A 19,771-nucleotide genomic window follows, 5' to 3' on the forward strand; every position below is an offset into this window, starting at 1 on the left:
TATTTGTAGTACAGAATTGAATAGACTCAAGTCTGTGTAGAATATTTAGGCTGGAGGAAGCCGTGAGAGATTGTTTAAGCGCTGTCATCAGGCAGGTAAATATCTAAGCCATTCAGGGTATTATAAAATAGACAGGTCACTGTGTATCTTAAAGAACCCTAGGGACAAAGATTCCGGAACTCCTGGAAAGCTACTCCAATTACCATTTTTAAGACTCTACCTCATTCTTTATGTCAGTATGTTCTTTTTACTAATCCCTTTTCTCTTCTAGTATTCAAATGGAAGTGAAAAAACATTCCTCTTACGTATTTCCTTTTCCACATTTCTTTAAGCCAAGGAATCTGTGTGCATCTACTTCTATTATTCCAAAATGGACTTGTGTTATTTTCAGGTTGCATAAATTGATTATCTATAGTCTTCCATGACTGTGTTTGCATTAATTGCTCCTAATTGACTAAGCAGTTATAAATTAGTTTCCTGGTTGCTGCTGTAACAAATTACCACAAGCTTGGTGGCTAACATTACAAATTTATTATCTTGCAGCAGTTGTAGGTCAGAAGTCCAACATGGTCTCACAGCTAAAATCAAGGTGTGGACAGGCTGCATTCCCTTCTGGAGGCCCTGAGGGGCGAATCTGGTTTTCTTTCTTTCCCAGCTTCTAGTGACTGCCCACACTCCTCTTCTGCCTCGAAGTCAACACCAGCAGTGGGTCAAGTCCTTCTATCACATCACACGACCCTGGCCTCCTCTTCTTCCTCCTGCTCCTACCTTTGTGATCATGTTGAGCCCGCCTGGATAATCCAGGCTACTCTCCTTCTTTTAAGGTCGGCTGATTAGCATCCTTCATCCTACCTGTAAAGTTAATTCTCCTTCGTCATGTCTCTATTCCATTTCCTTTCTGCCACCAGTTTACTGTATGATTATTTTCCATTCTGTTCATCTGTAACAGGTCTATTTTTCACAGGTATGCTGTGGGCAGGTTAGTAATTCATGATCATAAAGTGATTCACTAAAATTCCTTGAGTGCAACGTGCTGTATAAGAGCAGAGAATCTTTATTTCTTTATGGAAAAAAATCACTTACAGCTCCTCCTCTCTTACTTTCTTTTGTAATAGGATAGTGGTATTTTTTTCAGTTGCAATGAACTATAACAAAACACAGTACATTTCTTTCATTTTAAAGACAAATATTAAGTGTCACGTCATCTGACATATTCATTATTTAATGATGTGTTTGCCATCATTTCTCATGTCACCATTGAAATGAGGAGTTGTTAATTATTCAAAAATATTCAAGCTAAGATTTGGTGATCTGTGGACTAATACTGCCACTAAATAATCATTTATAAGCATTTCTACATTTATTTTAATATCTCTCTATCAAGTATTGACAGAGGTATTTTCAAGTCACTTACTGGTCTTATATGCAAAAGTAGAAAACATCAAATCCTCCCTTTTGCCTTTTTGGGAGTTAATAGTCATATGAAATTTCTGTAGAAATTGATCTAAGATATTAGCAGATTAATTGGAGCAGTAGAAAAAGTAGAATTTTCCCAAGACGTTATTAAATATTAATGGCCACAAGAGCCCTGCAGTGGTGTGATAAAACATGATTCACGTTTAATAGATCCTCTAGGTTCCTATGTCCTCCTTTTCTGACTCACATCATGAATGTTCTCACTTCTGGTTTACATTTTAAGTTTTTTCTTCTTACTTTTATGTTCAGCTGCTGATAATTTTGCAAACACCCAGTAAACTAAAAAATGAGAACTTTCTCAACAAAGAACTTTAAAGACTTATACTTTATGATGTTCTGTTGACATCTGAAAATATTTTAATCAGTGTCACTTGGGAAGGAAGAGTTACAGTCCATTAATTATGTAGAACAAGTAGAAAAGCCATTTTAGTGTCCTTACTTCAGGAAAGGCTTGATTTTTTTTTTTTTTTTTAATCCTGTATATTCACCACTACCACAATTGCTGACTGAAGATTTTGTCTTCCAACTGGGAGTTAGAACTCCGAAGGGATTAACAAGGGCAGTTTTTTTTCCAATTTTATTTATATTTATTTTTGTGGGGTACAGTGTGTTGTTTCAATACATGCATATACTGCACAATTAATCTCTTAGGGGAGATAGCACAGTTTTGTACCCATTAGTCCATCACTTCTCCTTCCTCTCACTCCCCTCTCCTCCCAGCCTCTGGAAACCAGATTCTACTCTCTACTTATATGAGAAACACTTTTATTTTTAGATTCCACTATGAGTTAGACCATGTGGTATTTGTCTTACTGTGCCTGACTGACTTCACTTAACATGATGATTCCCAGTTCCATCGATGTTGTTGCAAATGATAGGATAGCACTTCTTTTTGTAGCTGAATAGCATTACACTGTGTATATATACCACAGGGTTTTTTTAATTCATTCATCAGTTGATGGGCATTCAGATTGATTCCATGTCTTGGCTATTGTGAATTAGTGTTGTGATGAACATGGGAGTGCAGATGTCTTTTGATATATCGATTTTATTTCCTTTGGGCATATACTCAGTAGTGGGATAGCTGGATCATAAAAGTTTAGTCCTCATATTCTCACAGTTGCTAACCCTCACATTCATTTCCCTGAGGGAACACGTTTCTCACACTCAGCCATGGGCTCTCAACTACACTTCCCAGTCTCCATCTTGCCTATAACTCCTCAAAGTGATTCCAGCTCTAGTGAGGAGGAAGCCAAGTGCTAGTGCCCTGTGGATGCTTTGGACTGGAAAGCTACCCAGACCAGAACGTTAGCATCGGTGTTCAAGGAAAGATCAGCTCTATCTGAGAGGCAGCATGACATGGGGAAGGAATATCTATGTACTTTTGAGTCAGACAGACCTGGGTTCAAGTTCAATACCACTACTTATTGTGGTGATCCTCGTTTTAAGTGTCATTTAATTTCTCTGAGTTTCATTTTTCTCATATATAAAATAGAGGATAATCTTTCAGAAGCATTGCGAAGACTATGGATAAATTATATAAGCAGCCAATATAGACTCTAGCACAGAGGAGGCATGTTTTACAAATTCTGTCCATTGCTATTATGACAAGCTGAGTGGTCTTATATAATTTAGCTAATCTTTCTGAGCTTTGTTTGTCTCAGTTGCTAATAATGATTGGGCTGAATCTCCACCAGAATTCTGTTCAGCTCTAAGACTTTAGTACCTAAGTTGAAAAATCTTGGTCTAAGTGGTAATCCTGGGTTTGATTTAACTTCTTACTTGGGGGTGGCAGGTGGTGTCAGTAAAATCGTATTTTACCAGAGCTGTTAGTTACTGAAGAGGAGTAGCCATACCCATTTCTCTAGCACACCCAAGTATGTTTTCTTGACAGGGACAACTCTCAAGATTAAGAAACAAACAAAAGAAGAAGCAAAATCTAAGATTATGACACAGTACCCTTGGTACATACGTACGCAGCCACCCATACACCCATACACACACCCCACTCTCTCCCATAGTTGCTATCACCTTTTAGTCATAAAGGAGGGATTCCTGTGTCAAAGCTGCCTGTTTGTCAGATAGAGAGTTGTTGGGTTCTTCTTAGAATTCTATAGCTGTGACTTCCAAAAGAGAATATGGTGACTCCCCCAAAACATATACCTGAAGAGGTTTTTATCTCTAGACTTCACTTTTCCAGTGATTCTTTTTTTAATAAAGCAATTATTAGCAAGAACACAGCAAGCCTTTTGACCTGCCCTACTAAACATAGATCAAAATAAAAGCACAACCCTCTTTCACTTACTTAACTGATGGAAAGTTCAGGCCAAAATTTAATCATCGGTTTTTTATTCTGAAGTTTTTCACTTTCTTTTATTTCACAGATAAAAATTAATTTTAAAACACTTTTGAATAAAGTTTATTTACAATTATTGATCCATGTAGGAATAAATATAAATGGTATACTTATAAATTTGAACACAATTTATATTCCTATAGATTATTAATATCTCTTAAAAGTTTTACCCTTAATTTTTATATTTGTATAGAAAGCAAGAGGAAATGAACAATCTTTCTTCTTTTGTCATGGCAACCCTTAACATTTCAACTGTCCTTTTCTCTTTGTGATAAAAACGTTTAAGCATGCTCTATTTATTTTTATGAAAGTGGGATGAAATATAAAGTAATGGAGACTGCTACTATTTATTATACTGAAGGATAAATATTACAAGGAAGGTGGTTGTGGATTCACTGAAGAATATAGCTAGAAATAGAGGTTGAAAATAAATAACTGAAGAAACTATATAGGGATTAGATAAGATGAAAAAATAACTGGTAAAAAAGGAGAAAGATAAACCCATATCAGGAAAGGATATACAGGTAGTGCCAGCCACCGAAACCAGCTCTGTCTCTCTCTTCCTGGGCAAACTCCTTACAGAATTAGCAGATGCTGTGAGGGGAGAGAACATGACAGGGGCCGGCAGTGAATTTCTCTGGACATGGCACTCCTAAAATGCAGACAAAAGACAGCAGTTATTTAGGGGTAGGTAGTACGAGGGATCTTCAAAAAGTTCATGGAAGGATTGGTATTTTAATTCCATTTTTCCATGAACTTTTTGAAGTATCCATAAGGAAATTGAAGCTCTGAGAGTTTAAGTAAACTTCCTAAAGTTACTCAGCCAATAAACAGCAGATCCAGGATTTGAACCCAGGAAGTCTGGTTCTTTTATCTGAGCTCTGAACTACAATATTCTACTGCTTCTCAAAACTTAGGTAACTTCATGTGTTGTTTCTGTAATATCCTGTAAACAGTTTTTTAAAAATGTGGCGGAGAGGGGCTGTATTATGACTACCTAACTTATTAAGGTTGAAATGAGTTAAAATATGTAAAGCACTTACCGGGTCCCCAAAACTTGCTCTCCTCCACCCGTTTCTCCGCCACCACCATCTCTGTCAAGTCCTACCTCATCTGCTCTACACAAGGCATCTGTGACCAGGGCAGTCAACACTTAGTCCTTCTCCATGAATATCCTAGGCATTTTCTTTTAGCATCATTCTTACTGTTAATGAATTGCTATTTGTTTTTATTCTTGTGCGTCTTGTCTGCCTCCACATTCCATCCAAATAGAAAACTCACAGAAGCCTAGGACCCTAGGGGCCTTAGATTTATCTTTACCTTCAATGTTGTCATGAATTTAGAAAGACAATACATGAATGAATGAATGAATGGGGGAGAGGAAAGGGAGAGACCCAGGAAGTCTAAAACAGCTGTGGGTCCCATTTAAGAAGAACTTTTTTGTTTAAAACTATCTTCAAAATGTCATTTAATTCTTACTTAGTTGTTTCTCTGGAAATGAATTTACCACTTGGGAAGTATTGGCATTAAATCTTCAAGATGAATCCAAATTTTTTCATAAAAGAATTGGGAATCCTAAGAATCATCTGATTTTCCTCCAAGGTACAAAATTTAGCAGAATTTAAACAAGCTTCAACAGGGATTTTTAAAGAAATTGGTCTGGTGGGTATAAATTTCTTAATAAATGTATGCCATCACTTAAATAATTCACCATAAGTTTGGACCAGAAAGGCTTTGTTTGATAACATATGGCCATTTTACCATGTTTTGGTAAAGAGAACATCTTTTCAAAGTTCTATTTTTTTTCTACTGGATTCAACTATAATGTTTTCATGGTCTGCTTGACCTCACCAAATGATAAACTGTTTCCAAGTCTATCTTTTCTTGGAAATACAATAAAACAAATTCACACTATTTCAATATAAAGCATGACAATTTTTTCAAATGTATTATGCAACACACTGAGACCAATACCTAACTTTTAAAAATTAATTCTCAATTATATCTAAAAGGGTCCCCCCAAATGGCTAATGGCCCTTTTTGTCATATGCCAAAAGTATATACTGTCCCAGATTCACTGCAAGAGTCTTGCTATTGAGAAAGCATCTTAAATGGAAAGACATCTGCCAATAAAAGGATAAATTAGAGGGTTATCTGGAACAGATATGCAAAATAATATTTAGACTTTAGAATTGCCTTTATTTTTAGGGATGCATCCCAAAACCAAAGAATATATTGTTAAAACAACTTTCCTAATTATCCATTTATTATTTCTCTTTACATGCTCTACACTCCCTGGGCACTTAGTGCTCCCTGGCCCACGCAGGTCATATCAGGTGCTATGCTGTGAAGGCTGCAATTGGTTATATCATGTTTCATAGTCTTTCCTGATTGTTTCTGTGGTGTGTGTTTCATCTGTGTCATGTCTCACCAACCAAATAGTAAGCTCCTCAGGGCCAGACGTCCTCCTGGGTGTCACCTTCTTTTTTGTGTAGTCCACAATCAGGGTCAATAAATCTCTAGCTATTGTAACTGACTACCCAGAGATTGCTGAGAAAAGCCCCCTGTCAAGAAAATAGTCTCTATTTGCCTGCAGTGCAACTCTCCAGGAGAAAAAATTTTTCAACTGGGTTAAGGAGTTGTCTCTTTTCTACTGGTAAAATAACTAGTATGTAGCCTGATTTATCTGGCAGTCATGGTTTTACACTTGTTGTTTTACATAATTATTAGTTGTGCTCCCCTTTCTCTAAGTTTTTTCAACTGGGTTAAGGAGTTGTCTCTTTTCTACTGGTAAAATAACTAGTATGTAGCCTGATTTATCTGTCAGTCATGGTTTTACACTTGTTGTTTTACATAATTATTAGTTGTGCTCCCCTTTCTCTAAGTAGTTTAGTTGAAAAATTATATGCTTAATCTACATTCGGGAGAAAGCCTAGAATTCTTAGCAAAGTCCCCAGATTTTTTGCAACCTGATCCCAAGGTAATAGCCCAGCCTTTTCCCCTGTCACTGGGGACACTGCAGCAAGAAAAAGGGACAAAGTCAAGGGGAGGAGGTTTGCCACAGGTTCACTTCTACTATGTGTTGAGCACCAGGTTGAGCACATACATAGTAGCTGCTCAATAAATGCTGGAGTGGAAAGTCTCATCAACCTGGTAGTAGATGATTTAACATTTTTGATCACCTCAACATGATGGCCCAGGGTTTTGTGGAAATGGGTCATTAAATTCTTACAGCAACCCATGAAGCAGGTACTATCGTTATTCTTGTCACCCCAATGAAGACAGTGAGTCCCCAAGAGGTTAAGACATCTACCAGAGCAGGCTGGTTCCAGGGCCTGTGCATTTGAACACCATGCCATAGTGCTTTCTCTGTGGCATATGCACATTCTGGTGCTTTTGAACCCTACGTAAAAACTCATCTGGGGAAATTATTCCCGACCTCTTACCATTACATGGTAAGGCTGACTAGAACATTTAAAAAGAAAAAGAAAACACCTTGTTGATTTGAAGACTTTGACTTTGGATACCATCTGAGAGCTAATGTGGCCTAGTTTTATAACTTGAAGGAAAAATAACCAAGTGAAGTCCTATTTTCTCAATAGTACTTCCTACAGAGATAACACTAACAAAGTGGTGAATTCACTGGAAAAATTGTGTGGACGCGTGTTCAGGCTTTACTTCAAAAGCAAGCCTTGCCAACTTAAACCAGTTAACAGACAACACCCAACACTAAACCTCTCTGTGGGGTGCACATATAAAACGCAGGCAAGGAAAATCTCTAGGCAGTAAAGCCAACAATGCTAACGTCTAACAGGTCAGCTCAACTAGGAAAGTATGTGTGCTGGCTGTTGGGGCGAGTGGGTAAGAGAAATAGTTTGTTAAATACTTGCTTGCAATGTCAGGGAGAGAATTTGTCAGTGCATGGAAGGGCAGCAGGGTTAGTTTGGGACAGCAGCTGAGGTGGTCCAGACTCCGTGCCAGGACCATGGGAAATGAGAGTACCTGGAGTACAAGAGTTGTGGTCAGTGTGCAGGGACTGGGAGTGGAAGGCCCAGGGCAGGGCTGGTTTCATGAGCAGGGACCAGTACATTCGGAAGACCCTGCCTTTGGAGTTGAATGCTTTGCTGCACTGTCCTGGATTCTCAATAATTTTATCTTTCCGTTTTGTTTTGTGAGCAAGGTACTGTGGGACAATGGAGTACGTGCTGAGGGCTGGGAGCCTGGGCTCTTGTGCCTTGGTGTCCCCCATCCCCACCACCCAGTTTGGTTTTCAACTGTCTTGTCCCCCAGGCCTGGCACCCTTGCTGCCTGGCTGGCCTTCCACTTCCCCTATTCAGCAACTTCAGCTGCCCTCTGTCTCCAGCAGGGACTTGGGTGTGGACTTGGGGAGAGTCGGGGTGTGCACACCCCGATAGTGACATCTGGCAGGACCTGGTGGCAGCAGTACTTGCATAGGTTGGCAGTGCTACTGTGCATTCAGTGGGGGATTTGGTGGGGTCAAGTCTCTCTCGCATCCCCACTCAGGTACACAGCATGTCCCAGTGCAGAGGTTGCTGTCCCTTGGGGTCTGTGGGTCCGAGTGGCAGAACTATGGGAAGGGCAGATTGACTTTTCTGCCCTGGGTGCTACCTCTTAAAGGCTGAGAGAAGCCAGGATTCTCTTTGAACCATGGGGCATAGCAGCATGTTCTGTCAAACTGGGTGTGGGTTCATTATTCAACAGATTTTGTAATGTTTAACGGAAATAATTACCAAGTAGTGTAGGATTTGCTTTAAAATTTGTTTTCCAATTATTTTTCTGGTGAAAGAAGGAAAAGGATTACTGTTTCAAACAAAAACACATACTTTTTTTTTTTTCCTTTTTGTCTTTTTTCGTGTCTGGCAACAGGATCGCAACCCTCGTTGCTGCTCCCGCACCTCGCTCAGCCAGTGAGCAGGAACCGGTCTGTATGTGGGATCCGAACCCTCGGTGGGAGCGTCGCCGCACTCGCAAGTAGCGCACTATAGCATTGCACCACCAGGCCGGCCCGAAACACATACTTTTTAAAAGAAAAAAGTTTATAAGGAAAAAAACAGTTCTACACAGTCTTGTCAAAGACTAATTTTCTGACTAAAGTTCACTAGCTTTTCAAAAGACTATTTGCTTTTGCTAACTGTGCTATTTCCCAAACCCCTAATTATTTTTTCCTTTCTTTCTGCAAAGTCCTAGGCTTCACCCATCTTTACTCTAGCCCCAGACAATAAAGGGACAGAAGAGCAGATTCATTACTTCCTTCAGAACATGTTTATTGAGCAATTAGTATGTTTCCAGGTTTACAGGTACATAAGTGAACAAAGCATGGGCTGAGAGTGTGGCCCAGACTTTCTACAGGGGCTTAGAAATACTCCAAAATATTTTCCATTGTGTATATGTACCACAGTTTCTTTATCCATTTGTCTATTGATGGACATTTAGGTTGATTCCATCTCTTAGCCATTGTGAATAGGGTTGCAATGAACGTAGAAGTGCAGGTGTCTTTTTGATATATTGATTTCATTTCCTTTGGGTATATACCCAGCAGTGGGACAGCTGGGTCATAACGTAAATCTACGTTTAGTTCTCTGAGGAAGCTCCATACTGTTTTCCACAGTGGCTGTACCAATTTACACTCCCACCAGCAATGTAGGAGAGTTACTCAGCTATTTTTTTTTAAAAGATATCCTACCATTTGTGATGACGTGGATAGAACTAGAAACCATCATGTTAAGTGAAGTAAGTCAGGCACAAAAAGACAAATACTGCATAACATCATTCATATGTGGAATCAAAAAAAAAAAATGTGCTTCTCATAGAAGTAGAGAGTAAAATAATGGTTACCAGTGGCAAAGAAGTGGAGAAAAGTGGTGGACTAATGGATACAAAACTATGCTATCTAACCTAAGTGAATCATTGTGCAATATATACATGTATTGAAACAACATACTGTACCCCACAAATGCTTACAGGTAAATGTTAAAATATTTTGAATAAAACAAATTGGACGAGGCAATGTGCAAAACATAAGCACTTTAAGCTCCCCCCCAACACACACACACAAAAGAAATACTCCAAAAGGTGGAAGACTTACATTTGTGATGATTCATGATTTTATAGACAATCATTTTTATGTACAACTAAGGGCAACATGCTAGTAATACAAGTGATTTATTTAATATTACTAAAATTTTGTATTCATAAATTTAGTAAACATAGGAAAGTTAGTGCAGTATTGACAATACTTATATTACTTTGTATTCTGTTTGGACTTCTGGCTACCAGGAAACTTTGCAAAACTATGAGCACACACCCAAGCAGATAGCAGGATTATCCTAATTTTCTAAAAAAACACCACAGTGTTTTTTCCAGAAGGGAAGGGACATCTTCCGCACTGAAAGGGCATCAGTGATGATCTTCAGTAGGTCAAGACTACAATCGCTGCTGTTCTAAGCTTTTCATATGTAATGACTTCAGGGTTATTTAATTATTTGGTGGTGTATGCAGGGCTGCATTTTGTGGTGGGTGGTTTCTGGTCTTGATTCTGTCCTGTGGAGTGATGCATCTGCTGCACCAATCCTGTTGGGGTCTATCATTTTCCAGTAACTGGGCTGCTGGCTGGATGTGGAGTGCAGTTCAAACACAAATCATGTATACCCCAATGCTGAAATCAATTTGCTGTCATGGTGTTCATTTGTTACTGTTACTCAGCTCTTTGTTACTGTTACTCAGTTCTTTGTCACTGGACTGTGAGAATGGGTGGGGTGGGTGGGGAGCATGGTCAGCCACCCTAGTGAATTTTAGAACTACTGGTAAGTGGCCTTTCAATAAATGAGTAGACAAGTATTATTTTACTCTCTTTTTCCATTCCAACTCTCCACGGGACTGCGCACCTCTGCCTCAACTGACTTTCTCAGTGAAGGCTTTCACTCTCCCCATCACGGACCAGCAGGCCAGGGGACATGTCTGCAGCACAGGCGAAGGCACCTGAGACAGCTGCAGGGCCATGGGCTCTAATGGAGCTGTAGCTTACCCTTCCGAGCCCACACATAGGAGGTTCCTTTTTGCAGATCTAATGATTGAGTGGAGCTCTGCCTGAGCTTAAAATGCAAGGAGGCTATTCAAAGGTGTTCATCTAACAGACATTACTCAGTGTTGGTGTTGATGAAATGAGATGCAGGAGCTGTCTACCAAATATTAAGAGCTAAAGTGAATGCTTAAATCTGAATTGTATCCACTTGAGTTGGATTACAGCTAAATATGGCATATGAACACCTGCAGATGCAAATAAGAATTGATAATATTTCTGTTTTAGTGATTTCCTGCGCATAGATTTTTTTTTTTAAGTTTTGTGGGTGATTTTATTCTTAATAAGTTAAGGGGCCTCATGATGTTCCACATTGGCTTCTAATAAAAATAGCTACCTTATTTCACCAAATTCCCAAACACCTTTAACTGTAAATCAAACTGCTATTTTTTATATAAATCTAAGAATAAAGTTGCTAATGACAATCCTTTCGTATCACTTAGGACTTTTGTTTTATACTTATTAAAAGAGCTTCCATTGACCCACTGATACATAAATTTTACATTATCTATTACTTTTTTTGCAGAAAAGATTTTTTAAATAAACTCCTTATTTTAGAATAGTTATAGATTTATAGAAAAGTCACATGGATAGTACAGAGAATCCTTGTACACGTTATACCCAATTTCTTCTGTTGTTATTGTCTTACATTAGTATAGTACATTTGTCACAACTAATAATCCAATAATGATACATTATTAAGTAAGTCCATATTTTGATTTCTTTAGTTTTTAACTAAGATCTTTTTTTTCTGTTCCAGGATCCCATGCAGCATACTACTTTACATTTAGTAGTCATGTCTCCTTAGGCTCCTGTAGATTCTGTCAATTTCTCAGACTTTCCTTGTTTTTGATGATCTTGACAGTTTTGAGGCATCCTATTTATGTTATTTTTGTAGAATGTCCTTCAGTTTAGTTTTGTCTGGTGTTTTTCTCCTAGTTAGACTTGCATTTGGGGCTTGGGGCCAGGAAAGTATCTAGTACTTTTAAAAAACATATTAAAAGGAAAATAAGAGCAATAGAGAGATTAAATTACTCCTAAATATTTTTCACCTTGGGAGTCTGACTCTTCTGCTTCACCTTTCAGCTCAGAGTTATCAGTAGTTTTGTTTTTCCACACAGTATCATTCTCTGTGCCAGCAGAGCATTGGTGATGCAGCATTTTAGAAACAGTTCTCTACTGGGTTTTCTTCCAAATCACTGACTCTCTTCTTTTTTTTTTTTCCTTTTTGTCTTTTTTACTGACCGGTAACGGGATCGCAACCCTCGGTGTCGCGCCCGTACTGGGGACCGGCAACGGGATTGCAACCCTCGGTGTTGCGCCCACACCGCGCTCAGCCAGTGAGCAGGAACCGGTCTCCACATGGGATCCGAACCCTCGGCGGGAGCGCCGCCGCACTCCCAAGCGGCGCACTCTCCAGTGAGCCACCGGGCCGGCCCAACACTGACTCTCTTCTGCCAGCTTCGAAGCTGTCACTTTTTTACCTTATTGAAAGGTGTCAGGTAATAGCAGCCTGATCACAACTATCTCTGACCAACCTCAACTGTCAGATATCATCAATTGTAAAACACATTTGAAAGATGTTCAGAGCTGGGGGGATGGGGGAGAGTGTCTTAGAATCAATGAAATATGGAATTCTGTATTTTTAATATGCCATTTCTCATAAAATAGCTTTATATTCAATATTGCTAAATTACCATTTGAGGTTCAGACATGACTATGTTGCTGTTCATGTCTCCAAATTAAAACCAGTAAGCTCCTAACTGCCAGATTAATAGGAAATCAAATTTTTCTTTATTGCCTCCATTTCTCCCCCAGCTTTCCAGAATACCAAGGAGCTGGTGAGGCCCACATGGAGGTTTGTCTGAATTTCACATGCAGTGAAAAAGCCCCAGGTTCAACTCCTGTCACGGCCGCCTCTCCTGCACTGAGCCCCATGTGTCCTGGTCCTCTATCATCTGATCGGGTGCCTGCTGGCCAGAATGCCAGCATGGGCTGGCACAGCTCCTGAGAGCTGTACCCTTATATAAGCAGCCTACTGGCTTAGTGCCCAGTGTTCTCTTTGCTGGGCTTCTAGGGTGGCAGCTTCAGGTGCCCCCTCTCTACATCCCAAAGCTGTGATTTCCAAAGTTCCAGCCACCCAAAGAGAGCAGTGTCAGAGGCAATTCCAGCCTCTTCCACTGGGACCCAGAGTGGGCCGTGTCTCCCTTTCTCTGGAGATGCACCAGGGATTAAACCTCAGTGTTCTTTTTAAATCTCCGCATCACAATAGGGATAATTCTTTCACTTTTTTTAAACATCAAAAATTAATTACTGACAAAGGTATTTATAGATTGTCTTTAAGGGGACCAGTGCCACCCACTTTTTGATCGTGAATCCTCTCTGGGACTAGAAAAGTGCCTGACCCTGATTGGGTCCAAAGAGACCTAGTCTTTTAAAGCACAATCATGTGAGCAGGGGGTGTTTCTTCCCTCTCCTGCCAGAGTAAAACCTACCTGGTGTCCACATATCTGGTCTCTAACAAGACATCTGCAAGCCAGACTGTCCGGTGTTGATGGAGAAGGTGACTCGCTACATCTTATGATTTCAGGGACTGAGAAAAGGAATTAGGAAGGGCTCTAGGTGAAAAAAATTGTCCCCAATTTAGTTGGATGCCCAAAGTGTATTAAATAGAACAGATCATGAGTGGGAATACTGCATTAACATGAATTCACTCCCACCACATCGCAAGTTACTGTTTTCACAATCCTATCTGAGAACAAATGAAAATAAGATTAAAGAAGACAACCATAGTCTGTAAAGTGAGGAAGCACCTCAGAGAAGGAAATGGACGTAATCTGGTTGGCTACATCATTCTTTGTTTGATTTATGTCTCAGCTACACAATACAAAATCTGAAGCAGGTTACGAAAATAGACTCATGTGTAACACTTAAAAAGTAGAGTAATAAAGGGGGAACATGAGGGTTAAATGCTCTGATGAAGCCAGGGACAATTGCTCAATAGAAATGTATTTATAGGATCCTGCATATTTTGGAAAGGAGGATCATGTGTTTGGCTTAGATGTTTTAAGGTATATTTTATAATATTAAGGAAGTATTCCATTGAATTCTTATTTATTAAGAATTGGTGTTGAATTTTTGTCAAATGCCTTTTCAGCACCTGTGGAAATAAGTTTTTTTTTTTCTTATGATACATTCCTAGAATAAACTATATTTGTTCGTAATGTACTATTATATTATGTGCTTCTAGATTCTTCATGTCAATATATTTTTAGAATTTTTCATATTGATATTTATAAATGAGTTTGGTTTGTAATTTTCTTCTTTGTGAATTTTTTGTATTTTGCTTGCCTTAAAATGAATTTTTTTTTTAAATTTGCTTTCAAAAGTTGTTTACAAGGGAACATTTTGCTCCCTTGTGATATTCTCTTAGACCTCAGGACACAAATTTCTGCTTTCAAGAAATTATCATCATCATCATCATCATCATCATCATCATCACCATGATAACTAACATTTAATTAGCTCTTTCTGTGTTAGGCACTGTTATAGCTTTAATCATCATTAAAAAGTCTATGAAGCTAGGTACTATGATTTTTCCCATTTTGCAGATAAGAAAACTGAGATACAGAGAGGTTAAGTGCTTTGCCTTGTACAAGTAAGTACCTGAGTGGTACGCTTTAGTCCCAGGCCCCAGAGTCTATGCTCTTTTGTCCAGAAATTTAGTTTGACATGAAATCAAGTTGTTAAAAAGATGGCAAGTGTAAATAAATGATTTTTTTTTCAGGCCCCTTACAAGATTTTCTTTAGTATCATCCTGGCTTATCTTATGTTTATTTTGTGGGCACTCTCATGGCAGAGACTTTACATGTGACAGCTTCTGAAGCAGGTGTCCTTCAAAGGGAGCAGCCCCAAAATGTGATAATTGGGATTTATCAAACCGAGCAACTATGGTAGGATGATTTGCATTACCAAAAAATTGTATGTTGATAACACCAAGGTGAAGGGATCAGATCCCCATACTGGCCAACCACCAAAAAGCAGAACAAAAATAAATATGTAAGTAGTAAATAATTAGTACTTTACAAAGGATTTCAGTAGTAGATTTCCTTAAACAGTGAAATATTTCTATCCTCCACTACAAAACATTAAAAATATTCAGCAAATTAGATTTAATTAGTCTGTAACATTGTGTAGCCTTAACTGTTAGGATAGGAAAGTTTGTTAAGGTAACTGCATTTTATACAAATTTTCTGAAATTGCTATTTTAGTTATATACCTTCTCTAAATGAAGAAGTAATATATTTTGACAGAATTTCTGATAAGGCTACAATGTATATATTTCCTGGCTGCTACAAATCTCCAAAGGATTTCATAGTGCGGAACAGAAATAGAAACCTTGTTTTTAGCTTGTTTTATTTTTCCACGTCTGTGTTCCCAATGGAGTACAAAAACTGCTGAAATACAAATACTGTGTATGTTGGAAGGAGTTAATGAGCAGTGACAGCCAATACATGTACCCAGGTTTTGATATCTGTTCCAGTTTGTAATTGGCTATAACAGCCTATGCTTTATGTAAAATGACTGTGATCATAACAAAAGTTATTTTTAAATTGCTCATATAACCATGTATCTTGGATCGTGGCACTATATTCAGCTTCTGTATACTGTGTGTTAAAGCTCTAGTATTTCAGGTCTTGTTCTTAAAACCACTTTGCATAATTGAATTAATCTGCATCAAGGAAGGAACTAAAAGGTTAACTCTAAAAGACTCTCTGCCACAATGCAAACAATTTAGGAAAACTAGAGATTTACCTTTGTTTTCTAGAAGTGAATTCCTGAGACTTATTAAAAGGGCATTCAGGAGACTAGATTAAGATGGTTACATAATTTGCAGGGCCAACTACAAAATAAAAATACACAGTCCCTGGTTAAAAAGCAGGAAAAATTATTGTCAAAGTTACTAAAATATAAAGTTTTTTCCTTTCTTCCATGATCTCTTCCATTAATTTGTCATGGTGTTATTTTATTTGCTATTGAATGTCATTCTAAATAGAGAAAAATGAAAATTTAAAATTATTAGCATGAAGTTTACCTTTTGCAATACCAGTTTTAAATGCAAATGTAAGAGCCTTTAACTCCTAAGTAGAATTACTGAAATTGGACAATTTGTGTTGTGTAGTTCATACATGCACGTGTATTTTGTTCTTACCACAATGTGGAAATGCTGCAGAAAACCAACTCAACTTTTTATTTCAGTTCTTGTTATGTGCCTGTTTCACCAACACTCTTTCCTTTCAACTCACTTATGAATAAGGAAGAACTGAAAAGAAAAGGAATCCTGGGTTGCCCTATCTTTCCCTTTCCTTCCATGGCATCATTTTCAGCGTAAATGGTTGGCAAACACAGGTTAATAACATGAGGAAGAAGGGATACGATAGGGTTCCTTAGTGGTTTGTGTTTCTTCACATACCATTGCTTTCTTTCTGCATTTAAAGCAAGTTCTGGTTCAAAGAGTTAAGTGTGGCCTCTCGGAGCTCTCAGTATCCCTCTCCCATCCCCCTTCTTCAGCCATAGGTGTAACACGCTTACTTTGTTCTACCTTTGAGTCTTGCTGATCTCGGACACATCATGGGTCTTTTGGAGTGCTATGCTAATGGGGCACCTCAAATGCCATATGCGAATGGGGAGGTAAGGAACTGCAGACCTGCATGATGGTCCCATCTCCTCTGCTCACAGGCATGCTCTGTTGTGCCATGGAACTAACTTCCTTACAAAACATGAGTTCAAAGATAAAAATATTAAGAATTACAAGATGGTGACAGCAGGCCATTAAACCATGCATGGAATCCTTCTGAGCATGGAGCCCCGTGCGACTGTCTATGAAGCTGGTACTGCCTCAGCAATCTCATCTACAAATTGAAGTGATAACAAGACATGCTGGGTAGGATTGCCAAGAGAAGCAATTATGTTCTGAATGTAAAGTTCTTAACGCAGTGTCCTGCACATAGAAAGCACTCAGTACATGGTAGTTTCGTAAGACCTATGTTGCTCTATATCCTAAATAAAATCAGGAAATGGTTATCATATTCCTACTAGGGAAGTTATTTATTTGATCTGGGTCAAGCATTTCTTCTATGAGCCCCACTAAGCAAGACAAGCTTTCAAACACATGAGACTCTGGAGCAGCATGAATGCTCTTTTATCTATGCAGTGGTCATGAGGCAGTCGTATGATAATCAAGCAAAGCTCGGACATGAGTTCAAGAGGTTGTCTGGGTTACTTTATTCAGTGGTAATTACTACAACAGCTTATGGCAAATAGTGCTGTGTGGAGTGGCCAGAAAAAGACAAAGGCACAAGTCATTAAAAGCAGTTGCGTTGCCAGGTTGTCTCTGTCTGAAAATGAAGTCAGCTCTGTAAAGCCTCAGGCAGAGAAAGCCTCTGTTCCAGACTCACGAAGGGGAGATATGAAAATGAAACAAAGGTTTGAGATCTGCCTGAGCAAGCAGGCGTGAATGCTGATTGACTACAGCATCCACATGAAATTTGGTGTAGCATAACTTCCAGGGTCCAAAGCTCCTACAGAAAGATTGTATATAATACTCCATCAACCAGTTAATGCAACAGAGCTGCTTATAAAATGCAATAGTTTATTTATATATGTTCAACCAACCATTCATCCTGCAAACATCAGTTTTAGAAAAAACAGTATTCGATAAATTATTAGCACCTTATTGAGGTAGCACATACTGATTGCCTTAACATAATTTTATTTAAAACCTAAATATTTTTAGAAGAGATAATTAATTTATATTTCATTGATATATATTTTAAGTGAAAATTATACCAGAGTACTAATTGTGACTTTGTTTACAAATTGTTCATTAAAAATGACTGGACATGAAAATAGGCTGATATACAAACAGGATAAAAATTTGTAGGTCATTATAGATATTCACGTTTCCAAGAAAGTGAGTGACTTCAGATTATAGGACAGATAAGATCCGTGTGCCTTATGCAAGTATGATTTTCCTTCTCTGACTTGGGAACAACAGGTTGGCCCTCTGTGAGGAGGAGGTTAACAGAATGAACATGATCTGATTTTTAAAAAACTCTCTTTGTAGAGAAAAGGATCGATGAGAATGCAGCATAAATTTTGCATTTAGCTTGATTCTTTTAAGACCTTTCCCTACACTTGCCCATTGGCTTTTGAAAATCTGGATTTAATCTTCATTTCTAAAATTTTTTTAAAAACTTAATGGACTTAATGGGCCTCTCAGGAAGTATTAACTTTCTGGATTCCCGGGTCCTCTCACTCACTGGTGCTGCGGGTAAGGAGGATGACTACTAACTTGGGGAATGCTGAGTCAGGACATGGGTGTGCTGTCTCCAGTGCTGGTTCTCCAAGGCTTTACTGATAAATAATGTTGTTATTGTTTCCAGATGCAGAACCAAAATACCTGATAGTTGTGCGACCTGCTCCACCTCCAAGTCAAAAGAAATCATGCTCAGGTATTGGGGTTTTTTTTCTCTTATTAATTTTAAACTGTCATTTTTCATCTTTTTTCTACCCATGGAGACCAATTGCCCTGGGGATGTCTTAGAAATGTGGAGTAGAAGATGCAGGCCCTGGGTCAACAGTTCACCCTACTGGAGAAGATGCATAGCCTGATGATACTTTACTGATAAATAATGTTGTTATTGTTTCCAGATGCAGAACCAAAATACCTGATAGTTGTGCGACCTGCTCCACCTCCAAGTCAAAAGAAGTCATGCTCAGGTATTGGGGTTTTTTTTCTCTTATTAATTTTAAACTGTCATTTTTCATCTTTTTTCTACCCATGGAGACCAATTGCCTTGGGGATGTCTTAGAAATGTGGAATAGAAGATGCAGGCCCTGGGTCAACAGTTCACCCTACTGGAGAAGATGCATAGCCTGATGATAGAGACTGCTTGGGAACTTATGCCAGCATCACCACTTGCAAACTGCAGAGATTCACAAGGTTATTGGACCTCTGTGCACCTCAGTTCTGCTTCATGATAGGGTTGTTGTGAGGATTAAATGAGGAAGTGTCAGTGTCCGGCCTGTAGTCAGTGTTCATTTGGGGTTAGCTCCTGTTAGCCTGTCTCTATTTTGCAACATGTGAACCTAAGCCTGCTATTGTGCCTTTCAGATTTTACGTCTAACCTTTGTTTAAGGAGACTGTTTACATTTCAGAAGGATAATTCATGTATATGTGTGCTAAATGGATTGGAACTTAGGTTTTATTTACTCCTATCTCTCCCTTTTAAACCACTTCTGTATATTCAAGCATAGAGGAAGGACTCCTTTCATAAAACAACAGTAACGGCAACACCCATCTTCCCAGGCCTACGAAGACTTGATACTGGAAAGGAGATAACGTGTGAATAAATAAGTAGAAACTTTCCACATGACTAAAGGAAGATTAAAATCCTACATTGTCCAATTTCACTACCTAAACTTCTCAGATCAAATACGCAGACGATTGCTGTAAGGAAGAGTTTGTAGAAGTTGTGATAACGCTTTTTCTATCTGATGTTGCGTCTTCCTATCTCTGTAGGTAGAGTTGATCACAAAGTTTTCCTTCTTTTTCTTCTACTAATGTGAACTGTTCTGCAAATAACTATTTCCTCATCATATTCGTCTTTCATGGTACACTGGATGCCACACAAAAAGGATCTTTTTTTGTTTTGTTTACTTACTATGTTTTTCTATAGGGGTAAAAAGGAAGGGAGAACATTCAGCTATTCAATAGCATCGAACAAAGGAGTCCTTGGAGCTCTGTATTCAGTCTTCTAGACGTATCAGCCCAGGCC

The 19,771-nt window shown here is 38.6% G+C and overlaps 1 protein-coding gene across 1 annotated transcript in view; it reads left to right on the forward strand.

The window, feature by feature from the left end:
* Window positions 1–19,771, forward strand: part of LOC103603700 (target of Nesh-SH3-like) — a gene marked incomplete at both ends in the record, with an annotated part of 140,689 nt that overhangs the window by 4,095 nt on the left and 116,823 nt on the right. The window contains 3 exon segments of the mRNA XM_008588272.1: window positions 18,214–18,264; window positions 18,377–18,445; window positions 18,645–18,713. Of these exon segments, the coding sequence (XP_008586494.1) occupies window positions 18,214–18,264; window positions 18,377–18,445; window positions 18,645–18,713 (189 nt within the window).

This window comes from Galeopterus variegatus, unplaced genomic scaffold (assembly GCF_000696425.1).
Source record: "Galeopterus variegatus unplaced genomic scaffold, G_variegatus-3.0.2 Scaffold4753, whole genome shotgun sequence".
Taxonomy (NCBI): Eukaryota; Metazoa; Chordata; class Mammalia; order Dermoptera; family Cynocephalidae; genus Galeopterus; species Galeopterus variegatus.